Source organism: Aotus nancymaae, unplaced genomic scaffold, assembly GCF_030222135.1.
Source record: "Aotus nancymaae isolate 86718 unplaced genomic scaffold, 86718_ANA_hifiasm-v0.15.2.pri h1tg000012l, whole genome shotgun sequence".
NCBI lineage: Eukaryota > Metazoa > Chordata > Mammalia > Primates > Aotidae > Aotus > Aotus nancymaae.
In genome coordinates this window covers 22,071,539-22,084,262 of record NW_026988423.1, presented here as the reverse complement: position 1 = coordinate 22,084,262, position 12,724 = coordinate 22,071,539, and the positions used below count along the sequence as shown (strand labels likewise).

Genomic DNA, 12,724 nt, shown 5'->3' with positions numbered 1-12,724 from the left:
GCGGTCTGTGTGAGCTGGACCCCTTGGGGCATCCAACTTAAGACTGGGCTTTGCTGGTGCTTCAGGCGGGGATGGGGTCCTGGAGTTTGCCTGGCTGTGCTTTGACATAAGCGTCTTCTCTCCAGATTCCTGGGACTTCAAGCAGTCCACACGCAACATCTCCCCCACCATCAACCAGGCCAACATCGTGGACTTGCACCCAGCATCCGTGTACAGCATCCGCATGTACTCCTTCAACAAGATTGGGCGCAGTGAACCTAGCAAGGAGCTCACCGTCAGCACCGAGGAGGCAGGTGAGCGGCTCGCCCAGCCTCCCCTGCCCTGCCCCTGGCCTCGGGGGTCAGGGACACCAGGGGCCCACTTCAATCCTGTTCATTGGCAATCAGCTTGCATTTAGAGGGGGTGGGGTGGGGAAAAGCATCCTAACAGACATTTGTGTCTGCCTCTGGATCTTTGAAGGCCCTTCTGCTTGACCCTTTTCCATGTGGGGCTCCAGATACTGGGTTTGGGGGAGCTCTCTGTGATTCTGCCCCACCTCCCTCGCCCCAGCATCTGGAAAGACCTATCTGCAAAAGATGGGGTACTAGGGCTTGTATCATTTTCTATGACCCTCATCATGGAATTTTCTTGAAAGTTTAAACAAGATTTCTCTTGCTATTTTCTTTTGTTATCATGTAATATAAAATAATGCAGAAAAGGCCAGGAACAGAGGCTTATGCCTGTAATCCCAGCAATTTGGGAGGCTGAGGCAGATGGATCATCTGAGGTCAGGAGTGCAAAACCAGCCTGGCCAACATGATGAAACCCTATCTCTACTAAAAATACAAAAATTCGCCAGGTGTGGTGCTGCATGCCTGTAGTCCCAGCCACTCAGGAGGCTGAGGCAGGAGAATGACTTGAACCTGGGAGGCAGAGATTGCAGTGAGCTGAGATTGCACCACTGTACTCCAGCCTAGCAACAGAGCAAGATTCTGTCTCAAAAAAAAAAATGCAGAAAAATGCACATGATATTTATGTGCAGTTTTATAAGCAAGCATAAGGTAAACAGTGAGTATAACCAGCATCCATTATCAATTAGCCAGCATACCAGAGGTCCCCCATGCACCCCTTTCTGGTCATAACGCCACCCCTCGCCTTGAAGTAATCGGTATCCTGACTTCTGTGATACTAGTGTTCATGCTTTTCTTTTTTGTGCTGTCACCACAATGTGTATAGGCAATAAACTGTATAGTTTTATTTTGCCTGCTTTCCAGTAGAATGTATTCATGACACCGTACTTCATATATTCTTCTGTGTCTTGCTTGTTTTGATCAATATTACTTTTGCAAGCTTCATTCCTGTCATTAGCATAGCTATATAGTTTATACTTTTTCTGTGCTGTATAGTATTCCATTATATGACTATACCACAGTGGGTTTGTCCATTCTGTAGATGGGCATTTAGGTTGTTTGTAGCTTGGAGCTATTACAAAAATACTTCTATAAGCATTCTTGTATGCTAGTGTACGAGTTCATGAGCTTCTCTAGGGGACAGAAGCAGTTGTAGAATTACAGAGTCATCAAACAGGCAAATACTTCTAGCTTTCACCAAAAAAATGCTAGAAAGTTTTCTAAAGTATCATACCAATTTTCTCTCCCATAATCAGAGGGTAAGAGTTCCTGCCACTAGACATTCTTGTATGAAGTAGATACTTCATACTCTTCAACTTTTTAAAAACTTTTGCCATCCTACTGGATGTACAGTAGTATGTTATTATCAGTTTGCTACATTCTCAGCAAATTATGGAGAATGAAGAGGAAATTGAAAACCTATAATACTTTCAGGGGAACGCAAATGGAAGCTCTCTGCTCTCTGCATCTGAGCTTTGTCTTCTGCCCAGGAGCCCTCCAGCTCAGGGGGATGGGAGTGGGAACAGAGAACTCCTTCCTCTTTCAAGTCTTGACTTGTAATGTCTTTTCTCTGATACCCTGCTCAGCTCCTGATGGGCCACCCATGGATGTTACCTTGCAGCCAGTGACCTCACAGAGCATCCAGGTGACCTGGAAGGTAGGTGTGTCTAAGGCACCTCCCCTGGAATGCGTCCTTACCTCCTCTCTCCTCAATCTAGGACAGAAGCTCCCAGCAGGCTTGCTAGTCTCTAGTCTTATATGATGCCCATGCCTGTTTTATCACTAAACCTAGCAAGATTTGAGGGGTGGACGGAGAGGGAGGCAAATGGCAGGTCCCCCACACCCCAGCCCAATAATCCCCACTTGCCTCTCCTCCCTGGTTCTCTGATGGAGGTTCTTCCTGGGGTGAGATGAAAAACTTGCAGTGCCAAGTGGGGAAAATGGTTCCTCCGCCATGCCGGCCCATCCTCCAAACGCCACATGTTGTAATAAGGTTGGAAGTAGATTAGATTTTGTGCCAAATTCCTCCTCTCTAACATCAGATGAAAATAACTGCCCTCTCTACCTCTGCGGAGAAAAAAGACCAGTGTGCGCTACAGCCATTTCTAAGGACAAAGACCTGTAAACTATAGGGGGTGACTGAAGCATCTGTTACTTAAGGAAAATCTTTGGGGAGATTCCACAGCTGGGCAGGGAAACAGAACAGAACGACCTTAAGCAGGACCCAGAAATGCTTCCCTGGGCAGCTCTGGCCCTACCACCAAACCCCTCCTTGGGTACCGAAGGGCCGGCAATCCTGGAGCTTCCTGTCTCACTGCATCCTCCAGTCTCCAAGTGCTTTCTCTTTACCAACTTATCTGACCCTCTCCTCATTCCTGGGAAGCAGCCAGAGAAGGCACTTTTATCCCCTTCCACCAGAGGAGGCCGTGGAGACGAGAAGTGAGGTGGCTCGCGTAGCAGAGACAGGGCTCAGACTTCAACACGGAGCCTGCAGCCCCAGCCAGTCTTCCCTCCACAGCCACTGCACAGGGTTCTGGATCAGAGAGCATTCTCAGGGCTGTCTGTGTTCTTCCTGGAGCTTTCCCATCTCAACAGTGGGGCTTGGGGGCTGCCCGTCTCCATCAGGGACCAATTGTCCAAGGTGACTGTCTGACTCTCCTCCTGATAGGAAAAGCCCACATGCTTGGGTCCCTCTTCTGGGCTCTTTAGAAAGGTTGACTTGAGAATGAGAGAGATTCAGAAGGACCCAGTGATATTTTTCATAAGACCATGTGCACGCACACTCACACACATAGCGGCAGCCTGGCTCCTTCCTCCCAGAGGCATGACCGAGAGGAAAGTGAGGTGGGGCTGGGCAGTTGATCCTTCCTGGGGGCGGCCTGCCTAGTGGATACCTGGAGCCAGCCTTCCTCTCCTGATTCAGATCTGGGTTCCAGGGCTGTCCTCAGAAATTGGGGTGAGGCCCAGCATCCAATCCCAAACCCTTGGCTGCGTCCTCGCTATGGACCTGTATCCTAGCCAGGAGGTGGGGGCAGGGATGAATAAATATGTAAAATACTGAGACGTCAGACTACAAAGCTCTGACCCAGAGGTCGATAAAAATTTAGAATCAGATTTATTTCTCCAAAGTCTCATAATGAAAAATAAAATTGATTAGAAAGTTAGAACTTCAGAATGAACCAGCTGGTCAATAAATTTTGGGCTGACTTCTCAGGGGATTCTTTTTTTTAACATTGAGAAACAGATTAATGAAAAATAAAGATTCACTTGAAGATAAGTCACTTCATTTTAAGACTCTTTCCACGAGATGGATCGCCCCTGCTTTATGACATAAATTTGCAATCAGTCCTATCGATTTCTTAATGCTTCAGAGAAATATTGTTAAGATTGATTTAAATCTTGAGTGTGGCTGTTTGGGGAGGGGGACAGAGGAGGAGAAAGAGAGGGAGACAGAGAAGGGAAGGAAAAAAGAGAGAGGAAGGATCTATGAAGGTTTGTATAAATATGTGAATCTATCTGGATGGATGGATTGGGGCATGCCTGCGTGCCTGTCTGAGGCCTGTCAGTATATGTTGACGTGGTTGGAAGCAGATTTGATTTTGTGCCAAATGTATATCATGGTATACAAAGCTCTGGGCATGTAGGCATCTGTGGCATAGTATAATGATATTCAGTGTGTGTCAGTATAGATATACGTACGTGAAACGTGAGAATAGGTGTCAGTGTGAAGAAGAAGGTCTCAGGCTCTCGAAGACACATTTATATCTGTAATGGTGTGTGTGTGTGTGTGTGTGTGTGTGTGTGTGCAAAGACATATATGTGTAGCTACAAGACCCAAATATTAAAATGTGTCCACTTACAGACCAGCAAGCAGGACCGCCCAAGTGCAGAGAGAAACATTCAAGCAGCAACAAAAAGTCAAGTCAATTAAACACACACACACACACACACACACACACACACACCTATTTAGTGAGTTCAGAACAATTATGTTAAATTAAAAACTTCATTTTATTGAGTTAACAGTGAGCTTAAAAATGCAGTTCATTTAAAACATCCATTGACTAAAAAAAGCAATAGGGCTGTTTTACTAACTTAATTGTTTTTGATCTCACTATTTTTTACTACAATAAAAGGTGGGCTTTTAAATTAACTTCATTGTCTTTAAAACCCTGATTCAAGCTGTTTTTAAATGCACTGGGGTAGGTGTTCTGTCTCAATTTATAGATGGGCAGGCCCCGTCATTAAAGGAGCCAGTTTCTATTTGTGGATCTAAATGTATCTGGTCGGGAGTGGGGATGTGGATTAAGATGTTTGCTTTGATGGGTCTGGATATGTGTTCTTTGTTCTGGGTGTGAATGGATATACTGGGATGTCTATGCGTGTGTGTATGTGTGTGCGCATGCGCATCTGGCTGCGTGTGTATCAGGGTTCAAACCTGGGGTGAGAGGGTTTTCCAGCCCCAGACTGATGCCAGTGGAGTTTCTCCATTCGCCTGGCTGACTGGGGTCAGTCTTCATTCCCACCAGCCCCTTTTAACTTCCAAGTCCTTGCCAACTCTGTGCCTCCATCCAGGGCTCATTCAGGCCTCAGCCCTTACCACTCCCCAGTCCCTGGCCATGGTGTCTGGGGCAATGCAGCCTTAGTGTTCCCAGAGGGGCTGCACCCATCCAGGTGAAAGTCAGGGATCTTTTTTTCTTTAGGTTTTTTTTTTTTTTTTTTTGAGATGAAGTCTTGTTCTGTTGCCCAGGCTGGAGTGCAGTGGCATGATCTTGGCTCACTGCAACCTCCGCACCCCTGGTTCAAGCAATTCTCCTGCCTCAGCCTCCCGAATAGCTGGGATTACAGGTACATGCCGCCACGCCCGGCTAATTTTTTGAATTTTTAGTAGAGACGGAGTTTCACCGTGTTAGCCAGGATGGTCTCAATCTCCTGACCTCGTGATCTACCTGCCTCAGCCTCCCAAAGTTTTTTTTTTTTTTTTTTAGTTTTAATGAAATACATATAACTTAAAATTTACCATTTTAACCATGTTCTAGTGTGCAGCTCAATAGCAGTAAGCACATTCACAACGAGGTGCCACCATCACCGCTAGCCACCTCCAGAACCTTTTCATCCTCTCACACTGAAATTCGGTACCCATGGAACATGAACTCCCCACGAAAGCTCTATTCCCCAACACATTTTTTTTTTTTTTTGAGACAGAGTGTTGCTCTGTCTATTTTGGCTCACTGCAACCTCCGCCTCCCAAGTTCAAGCAATTCTCCTGCCTCAGCCTCCTGAGTAGCTGGGACTACAGGCATGAGCCACCATACCCAGCTAACTTTTTGTATTTTTGGTAGAGACAAGGTTTCTCCATGTTGGTCAGGCTGGTCTCAAACTCCTGACCTCAAGTGATCCACCAACCTCGGCCTGCCAAACTGCTGGGATTGCAGGTATAAGCCACCACGCCCGGCCCCTCTATTTTCTTCTCTCTGATTTTGACTATTCTAGGTGCCTCATAAGTGGACTCAGACAATAGTTTTTGTCCTTTTGTGTCTGGCCTAATTCTCAATCAAGGTTCATCCATGTTGTGACGGATGTCAGAGTTTTCTCCCTTTCATGGCTGCATACTATTCCATTGTATTGCTATATTGCATTCTGCTTCTTCACTCATCTCCCGGTGAACACTTGAGTTGCTTCCACCTTCTGGCTATTCTGAATAATGCTGCTATGAACATGGGTGTACGAGTATCTCTGTGAATCCCTGTTTTCCATTATTTTGGGCATAAACCCTAGGAATGGAATTGCTGGATGGTATGGTAATTCTATGTTTAGCCTTTTGAGGAACTGCCAAACTCTTTTCCATGGTAGCTGCACCTCTTTCCATTCCCACCAACAATCTACAAGGTTCCCATTTCTCCATCCTCACCACCACTTACTTTCCATTATTGTTATAAAAGCCATCCTAACGGATGTGAAATGGAATCTTGGGGCTCTTTCTTTTTATTCAAACTAATTGCTCACCTCCCTCTCCATCTGATTACTTTTTGTCTGCTGTTCCATTTTTCCTAGGTCCCTGAACCCAGGTCAAATGATATCCCTATTCATTCATTCATTCATTCATTCATTTGTTCAACATGTGTTGAGGGCCCATTGTGTGCCAGGCACCATTCTAGACACGGACAGTGCAACAGTAACAAAGCAGACTCCTTCCTCCTCGTCCTCACGGTGCTTCCGTTCTAATGCAGGCAGACAGGCAAATGCATAAGTGAAATTTATAGGCTGTCAGATGATGCTAAGTCCTGTGGAGGAAAATAAACCGGGAAGAAACCTTAGGAGTGCCGGAGAGAGGCAGGGAGCGGTCTTACATAAGGAGCTAAGGAAAGCCGCATTCAGAAGAGGCATTTCGGCAAGGACGCGGCAGAAAGGAGGGTGCGCACTTTCAAAGGAGCGTTTCCCCTGAGCTGAGGATGTGGTTAAAGAGCCCAGAGTGCTGGGGGAGCAGGAAGCGAGGGGCACAGGAGAGGATCTGAGAGGTAATGGGAGGTCAGGTCACACAGGGCCGTGTAGCAATTGTAAGGACTTTGATTTTCACTCCGAGTGAGACTGGAGACTTCTAAGGGCTGGGGGCAGAGGTGTGACACGATCTGACTTTGGTTTTAAGCATCATCTCAGAGTGTCACCGTGTTTTTGTCCCTGCCCCTTCCCCATGCTCACAGGCACCCAAGAAGGAGCTGCAGAATGGTGTCATCCGGGGCTACCAGATCGGTTACAGAGAGAACAGCCCCGGCAGCAGCGGGCAGTACAGCATCGTGGAGATGAAGGCCACGGGGGACAGCGAGGTCTACACCCTGGACAACCTCAAGAAGTTCGCCCAGTATGGTGTGGTGGTCCAGGCCTTCAATCGGGCTGGCACGGGGCCCTCATCCAGCGAGATCAATGCCACCACTCTGGAGGACGGTGAGGGCCCCAGCAGAGGGGAGTGGGCACAGATCCCACAGATCCCAAGGGCAGAGCCAGGGTTGCCAGAGAGGGCTTGTGGGTCCCTCCACTTTCCCCTGGGCTCCATCTTGGTCCTGTGGTGCACACAGGCTCTCTGCATCCCCACCATTTCCTTGTGTCCATTGGCTCCTCGAGGGACGCATGGTCCATGCAGCATACCGGGCCTCTCCATCCTTTTGGCCAATGCTCTGTTGGCCTGTCTGAGCACTTGTCGGTCCACCTGTCTCCCCATCCACACTTCTCCGTCTGCCTTCCTCCTTCTTCCTGGCACCCTAACCCCTCTCTCTTTTCTCTACCCCTGGGTCCTATTTCTCCTCCTTTACAACTTCTTGGGAAGAGGGCAGGAGCCAAATTGCCTTTGTGTTCTAGTCTGGAACCTGCCCACCATCTGTTTTAAGAGCTGAGATGAGGCTGAGGAGTTAAGAAATCCTAACATGCATGCGGCAGAGGATTTAGAGCCCAGTTTTTAAAGTCTTCATTCTTCCATGACTGGAAAGAACCCCACACACTGATTAGTATGTCAAAGGGCCCAGTCTCTCCAGGAGGAGAGGGTTAGGAGGAAGCAGGAACATGCTCGCTCTCCAAGTACAGAAAAGATGCCAGCTGGTACCTGAGACTGCACGAGGTTGAGAGAAAGGACATGGCCCCTGATGCTCCCAGAGAAAGGGCCAGGATGACCTCTGACCCCTGAAGAGCAGAAAAAAGAAGAAGCAGAGCATTTTCTCAAGCTTCCTTCTTGATGCCCCAACCCAAAACTAGAGTCTGAGACTAAAGCCCCCTGAGTCTGAGCCTGCCCACCCCGCCCCAATAGTTCAGAGAGCAGAATGCCAGTGCCCCATTCCCATCAGGAGACCAAGCATTTGACCATTCGAGAGCCATTCCTTCAGAGCAAGCAGTGTCCTCCCCCTCCCTCGTCCTCTCTGAAAATGCAGCACCCTGGGGACAGGGACACATTACATCAGAAACACCTGAGAGCAGATTCGCTCCTATCAATGGTTCCTAACATTGGCTACCAGTTGGCATTATCTGGGGAACTTTCAAAATACCGATGCGAGGCTCCAACCCCAGAGATTCTCATTTCATGATTGTGGGGCAAAAGCTGGGCTTTGAGATGGGGCCAACTTCGATAGCCCCAGAGCACCGAGCACCTGAGAAAAGGGGAGAACCGAAAGAAGGAGAGAGGCACATGGCAGAGAAGGAGAGCCGCGCCGCAACCAAGCCCTCAGCCCGCGGACCCCGCTACCCCTCTCCACACCTCCCACCCTGAGATGCTGGCCTCGGGCCTGGCTGGATTGAGGAAGATCAGCTTGTCTCCTCTTAGTGCCGGGAATGTTCATTCAAACAGTGCCCTAACGTGGTTCTCAGCCCTGAGCACAAAGCAGAACCTCCTGGAGGTCTGGGAGACACAGGTTGCTGGGCTCCAACCCCCAGAACTTCTGCTTCAGCAGGTCTGAGGTGGGGGCCAAGAATGTTCATTTCTAAGCCGGGAGTCCAGCCTGGGCAATACAGCAAGACCCCATCTCTTAAATAAATAAATAAATAAATAAATAAAGGAGGCATTATTTCTAATAAGTTCCCAGGTAATGCTGCTTGTCCAGGGAGCACCTTTGAGAATCATAGCACCAAGAGTTGCACCATTATCCATGAAGGGAGGCCAAGGCTCAGGAAGGTTAACCCATCCAGAACCATCTATCCAGAAAATAACAGTCAGGATCAAAATCCCTGAATCCCACACCCTTCCAGCTTCACCTCAGGCCTCCCTTTTCCTTGGAGGCAAGACTGGATGCAGGAACAAGTGATGCAGGTGCGGGAGGCGTGAGGAGGTCGTGTCCGGGGAACAGCTACCCCCAGCCTAGCCGAGCGGAGGCCAGCCTGCCCCTCCTCACACTAAGCTACCATGCACCCCCCTGGCCACACCAAGGCAGAGGCAAGCCAGGCCCACCTCTGGTCTCTGTCAAAACACCACCTCCCTTGCCTCGTGGTGGGGGAGCCCTGGGATTTCCAACAGGGAGAGATCAGCATGGGCTATGGAGTCATTTTCAAAACAAAGGAGGAGAGGGGAGAAGAAAGTTTCCAGCAGCATTTGCTCAGCAGTTTTTCATACTTAATTAAGGCCCTCGTTAGCCTGTCAGATCCTGATCGTTTCCTGGCAATATTAGCACTCCTCCTGGGGTATTCAAGGGCCCCTGCTTTAGCAATAGTGTCTTTTCCATAATTATATTACCTTCATTTTGTTCGAACGGGCGATCTGTATTAGTTTATTACACTGGGTCCCTAATTACATGGTGCTTATATTTTTACACCTAAGTAATATAAACCAATAATCATTCTCAAAGAGGATCGTTAGGATGATGTATTATCATTTAAATGCTCATAAAAATTAGAGTTGCCTCTTGTGGGGCAACAGGATCTAATTACCTTCCAGCCAGCCTGTGCCTCCTTTCTCCCACCCGGAGCGAAGCAAACTCCGTCTTGTGCTTTGTCCCTGGCCCTCGGATGCCAGCAGGAAGTGCCACCAGAGTTCCCCCGAGCTGAGGTGGATCCCGGGGCATGGGGTTCCCGTGACCTGTCATCTCAGAAGGGGCAGGCTGCACGGCAGCACACCCAGGAGGGTTGGCCTCAGCTTAAACTCAAAGGTGGATCTCAGAGGGAGAGGGTGGCGCACCTAAGCTGGTCCCAGAGAGTGTCTTCCCATCACCCCAGGCCTTTTGGAGTACAAGGGCAAGGGCGAAGTTTTAATGGTCCCAGAGGTCCCAAAGGTCCCAGTGGAAGCTTCTCTCCTGCGCCAGGGTTAGCCGAGGTCCTCTTCCCTTCTTTGCCTTCCCTTCAGCTTGGCACAAGGACACAGGAGTCCCTAAAACCAGGCCTTGGCCCAGACCCTCAGTCAGATGACACAGAGGCAGCTGTCAGATGAGATGATGCATTGCAGACACCTCCAGGGCTGGCTTGGTGGCCTTCCAGGTCCGTCACATTCATCAAAGCAGGATCCCCCTGGGCTGTGGTGGCCCATTGGGGAATTTCCAGGGACTCATGCTCAGAGTTCATTACCTTCTTCCCCCGGATTTAGCCAGAACCAGGAATGTGCTACTCGGAGAGCAAGGAACCAGTCTGTAAAGATCTCTGTCTGCCTCAATCTCCAGACACGGAGACTTGGTTCACTTCCCGGCCTCCCTGCACCAACCCTCAGGATCCTCGAGGCAGGAGGTCCCTCCACTTGTCTAACTGGACGCTCCTCTGGTTGGATTGCGGGGCCTGGCCTGGGACACATATGCCATGCTGCCATTCACACCCAAGACTGACTGGACCCTTGGCTCTCCCCCCACCCCTGCAGTGCCCAGCCAGCCCCCCGAGAACGTCCGGGCCCTGTCCATCACTTCTGATGTGGCTGTCATCTCTTGGTCTGAGCCCCCACGCAGCACCCTCAATGGTGTCCTCAAAGGCTATCGGGTCATCTTCTGGTCCCTCTACGTTGATGGAGGTGAGTCTGCTGGGACTGATGGCTGGGCCTCATGGGAGAGGCGCAGGGTCAGTGGGGTCTGCTTCCAGGCGTAGTTAGAGCTAAGCATCCTCCCACTGCATGGCAAGAGGAAGGGCAGCCCCCTCTTCTCCACCTGAGGAGGCCACAAGGGGCAATAATGGCCATGGGGCCAGGGGATGTGAGGAAGAGGCTCAGGACTCAATGGCACACCTCCGTGTTCACCTGGGGTCAGAGCCAGGGGCAACGGGGTGGTGGTACACAGGGTGGCATCTCTGGTGAGGAAAGGAGACACCCAGCTACTCCCAGACAACAGCGTGTGTTTGGCAAAGTATTGGGGGCATGATAGGGGCATACTGGCTTTCCTAATTTAACGTGTTGATATTAGGCCTTTATGGCTGTGTGAGTCAGTGTCCTGTGGGGAACGGTCAGTACACTCAAATGGGGTGATCAAAGAGTTTAATGAAGGGACTGAGGAGGGAGGGTGAGCACCTGGGACCAGCACCAGCAGGAAGCCATCAGCACCTAAGGCCAAGGGGCAAGGGAGGAAGCGGGGCTACCAGAACCCAGGGAGAGCCTCCCTTGCCCAAACCCAGCTGGAGCCAGGCACGCAGCAAGGCGTGTTTTCTGTGCAGACAAGCCGCCCGGGACCCAGAGAAGGGCAGCGAGGTGCACACAGTGGAGCTGGGGGGTAGGAATGGCAAATGGAGAAAAACCAGTAAGACGGCCCAAACTTTAGAATGGCTTCCTCGCCCTGGAATGTGCAACACATTTGAGTAGCATCCCGGAGGCACACCAAGCTCCTGCCCGCTGGTTACACGGACCTTCATGTGACCTGGAGGCTTATAGCTCACACAGGCCAGAGGCCCAGCGTCCCAGACTATGGAAACATTCCACCAAAGCCCTTAGTCACCTCAGAAGCCACAGAGGACTAAATGAGTTTGCCTCCCACCTGGCTCCTGCACTTCTTGCCTCCCAGCCCCCTGGGCCCTCTCTTCTTTCCTGGAGGACCTTGGAACCCAGCTAACAGTCCTTTGTCCAGCACTCACAGTCCCCTCTCCCATCCCGATTCTGCTCTGCCCAGACCCGCCAGCAGGAAGTGTCTTTCCCCACCACCGCCCCCACCCTCTCCCACAGAAAGCAGAGGCTCTAGCTCAGGGCGAGCTGCCTGAAGGCCTCCCTAGTTCTTTTGCTGTGCAGTGCCAGGCCCCACTGCTCACAATGTGGCCTCACTACATCCGTATCTGTGTGCAGCCAAGTAAAGGGTGGTTCCCTGTTTTCCAGAACTCACTTCCTCTTTTCCAAGCCCCCGGGCTTCCCCAGCTCAGCCCCTAAAGAATGTATTGTCCTCGGTAATCCCCAAAGACCAGCTGGACCCTTGGCCACGCTGCCGTCTTCCTGAGTCTCTCTCTGGCTCCAGTCGCGGGCAGGCCCACCTGGTTTCTGACTCCAGGAGAGGAAGGCCCTGTTGCTCCAGCCCCTGAGGATCCTCCTGCACTCACCTGGAGTCTCCTCACGCTGGGCACGGCCTTCTTGCCCTCTGGATCCCAGCAGCTGCCGCCTTCCCTGGCCAGGCCCTCCACCTTGGCCTTTTGCCTGTCCTGGACCATCAGTGAGGTGCTGGGAAGGGGTCTCCAGGCACTCATCTCTACAAGGCTGGTCCCCGGCCCGCTGCTGGACCTGTCTTTCTGAAAGCCCAGCAGTCCTAGCAGAAGGCTCCAGAGTCTGTCCCTTTTCCTCCTTCTAAGCCTCTGGCCCCCAGGGACCCTCTCCCTAAGCTCCTTTTTAGAGTCTATGAGAAGGTCCTTGTAGGGCCGGGAAGTTGTATCCTCCCTGAGTCTGAGGAGTCTCCCCACCCTTCCTGGCTAAGGGTGTC

General features: G+C 50.6%; 1 protein-coding gene across 3 annotated transcripts in view; it reads left to right on the top strand.

The window, feature by feature from the left end:
- The window catches only part of DSCAML1 (DS cell adhesion molecule like 1), a 373,161-nt gene that overhangs the window by 322,006 nt on the left and 38,431 nt on the right, over positions 1-12,724 (top strand). For all 3 annotated transcript variants that reach the window (XR_010342409.1, XM_021671177.2, XM_064375453.1), the window contains exons 15-18: positions 126-293; positions 1,976-2,046; positions 7,091-7,331; positions 10,705-10,851. Coding sequence is in view for 2 of the 3 variants with exons in the window: in XM_021671177.2 (XP_021526852.2) it covers positions 126-293; positions 1,976-2,046; positions 7,091-7,331; positions 10,705-10,851 (627 nt within the window). In the remaining variant the exon portion in view is untranslated. The remainder of the gene's footprint in view (positions 1-125; positions 294-1,975; positions 2,047-7,090; positions 7,332-10,704; positions 10,852-12,724) is intronic.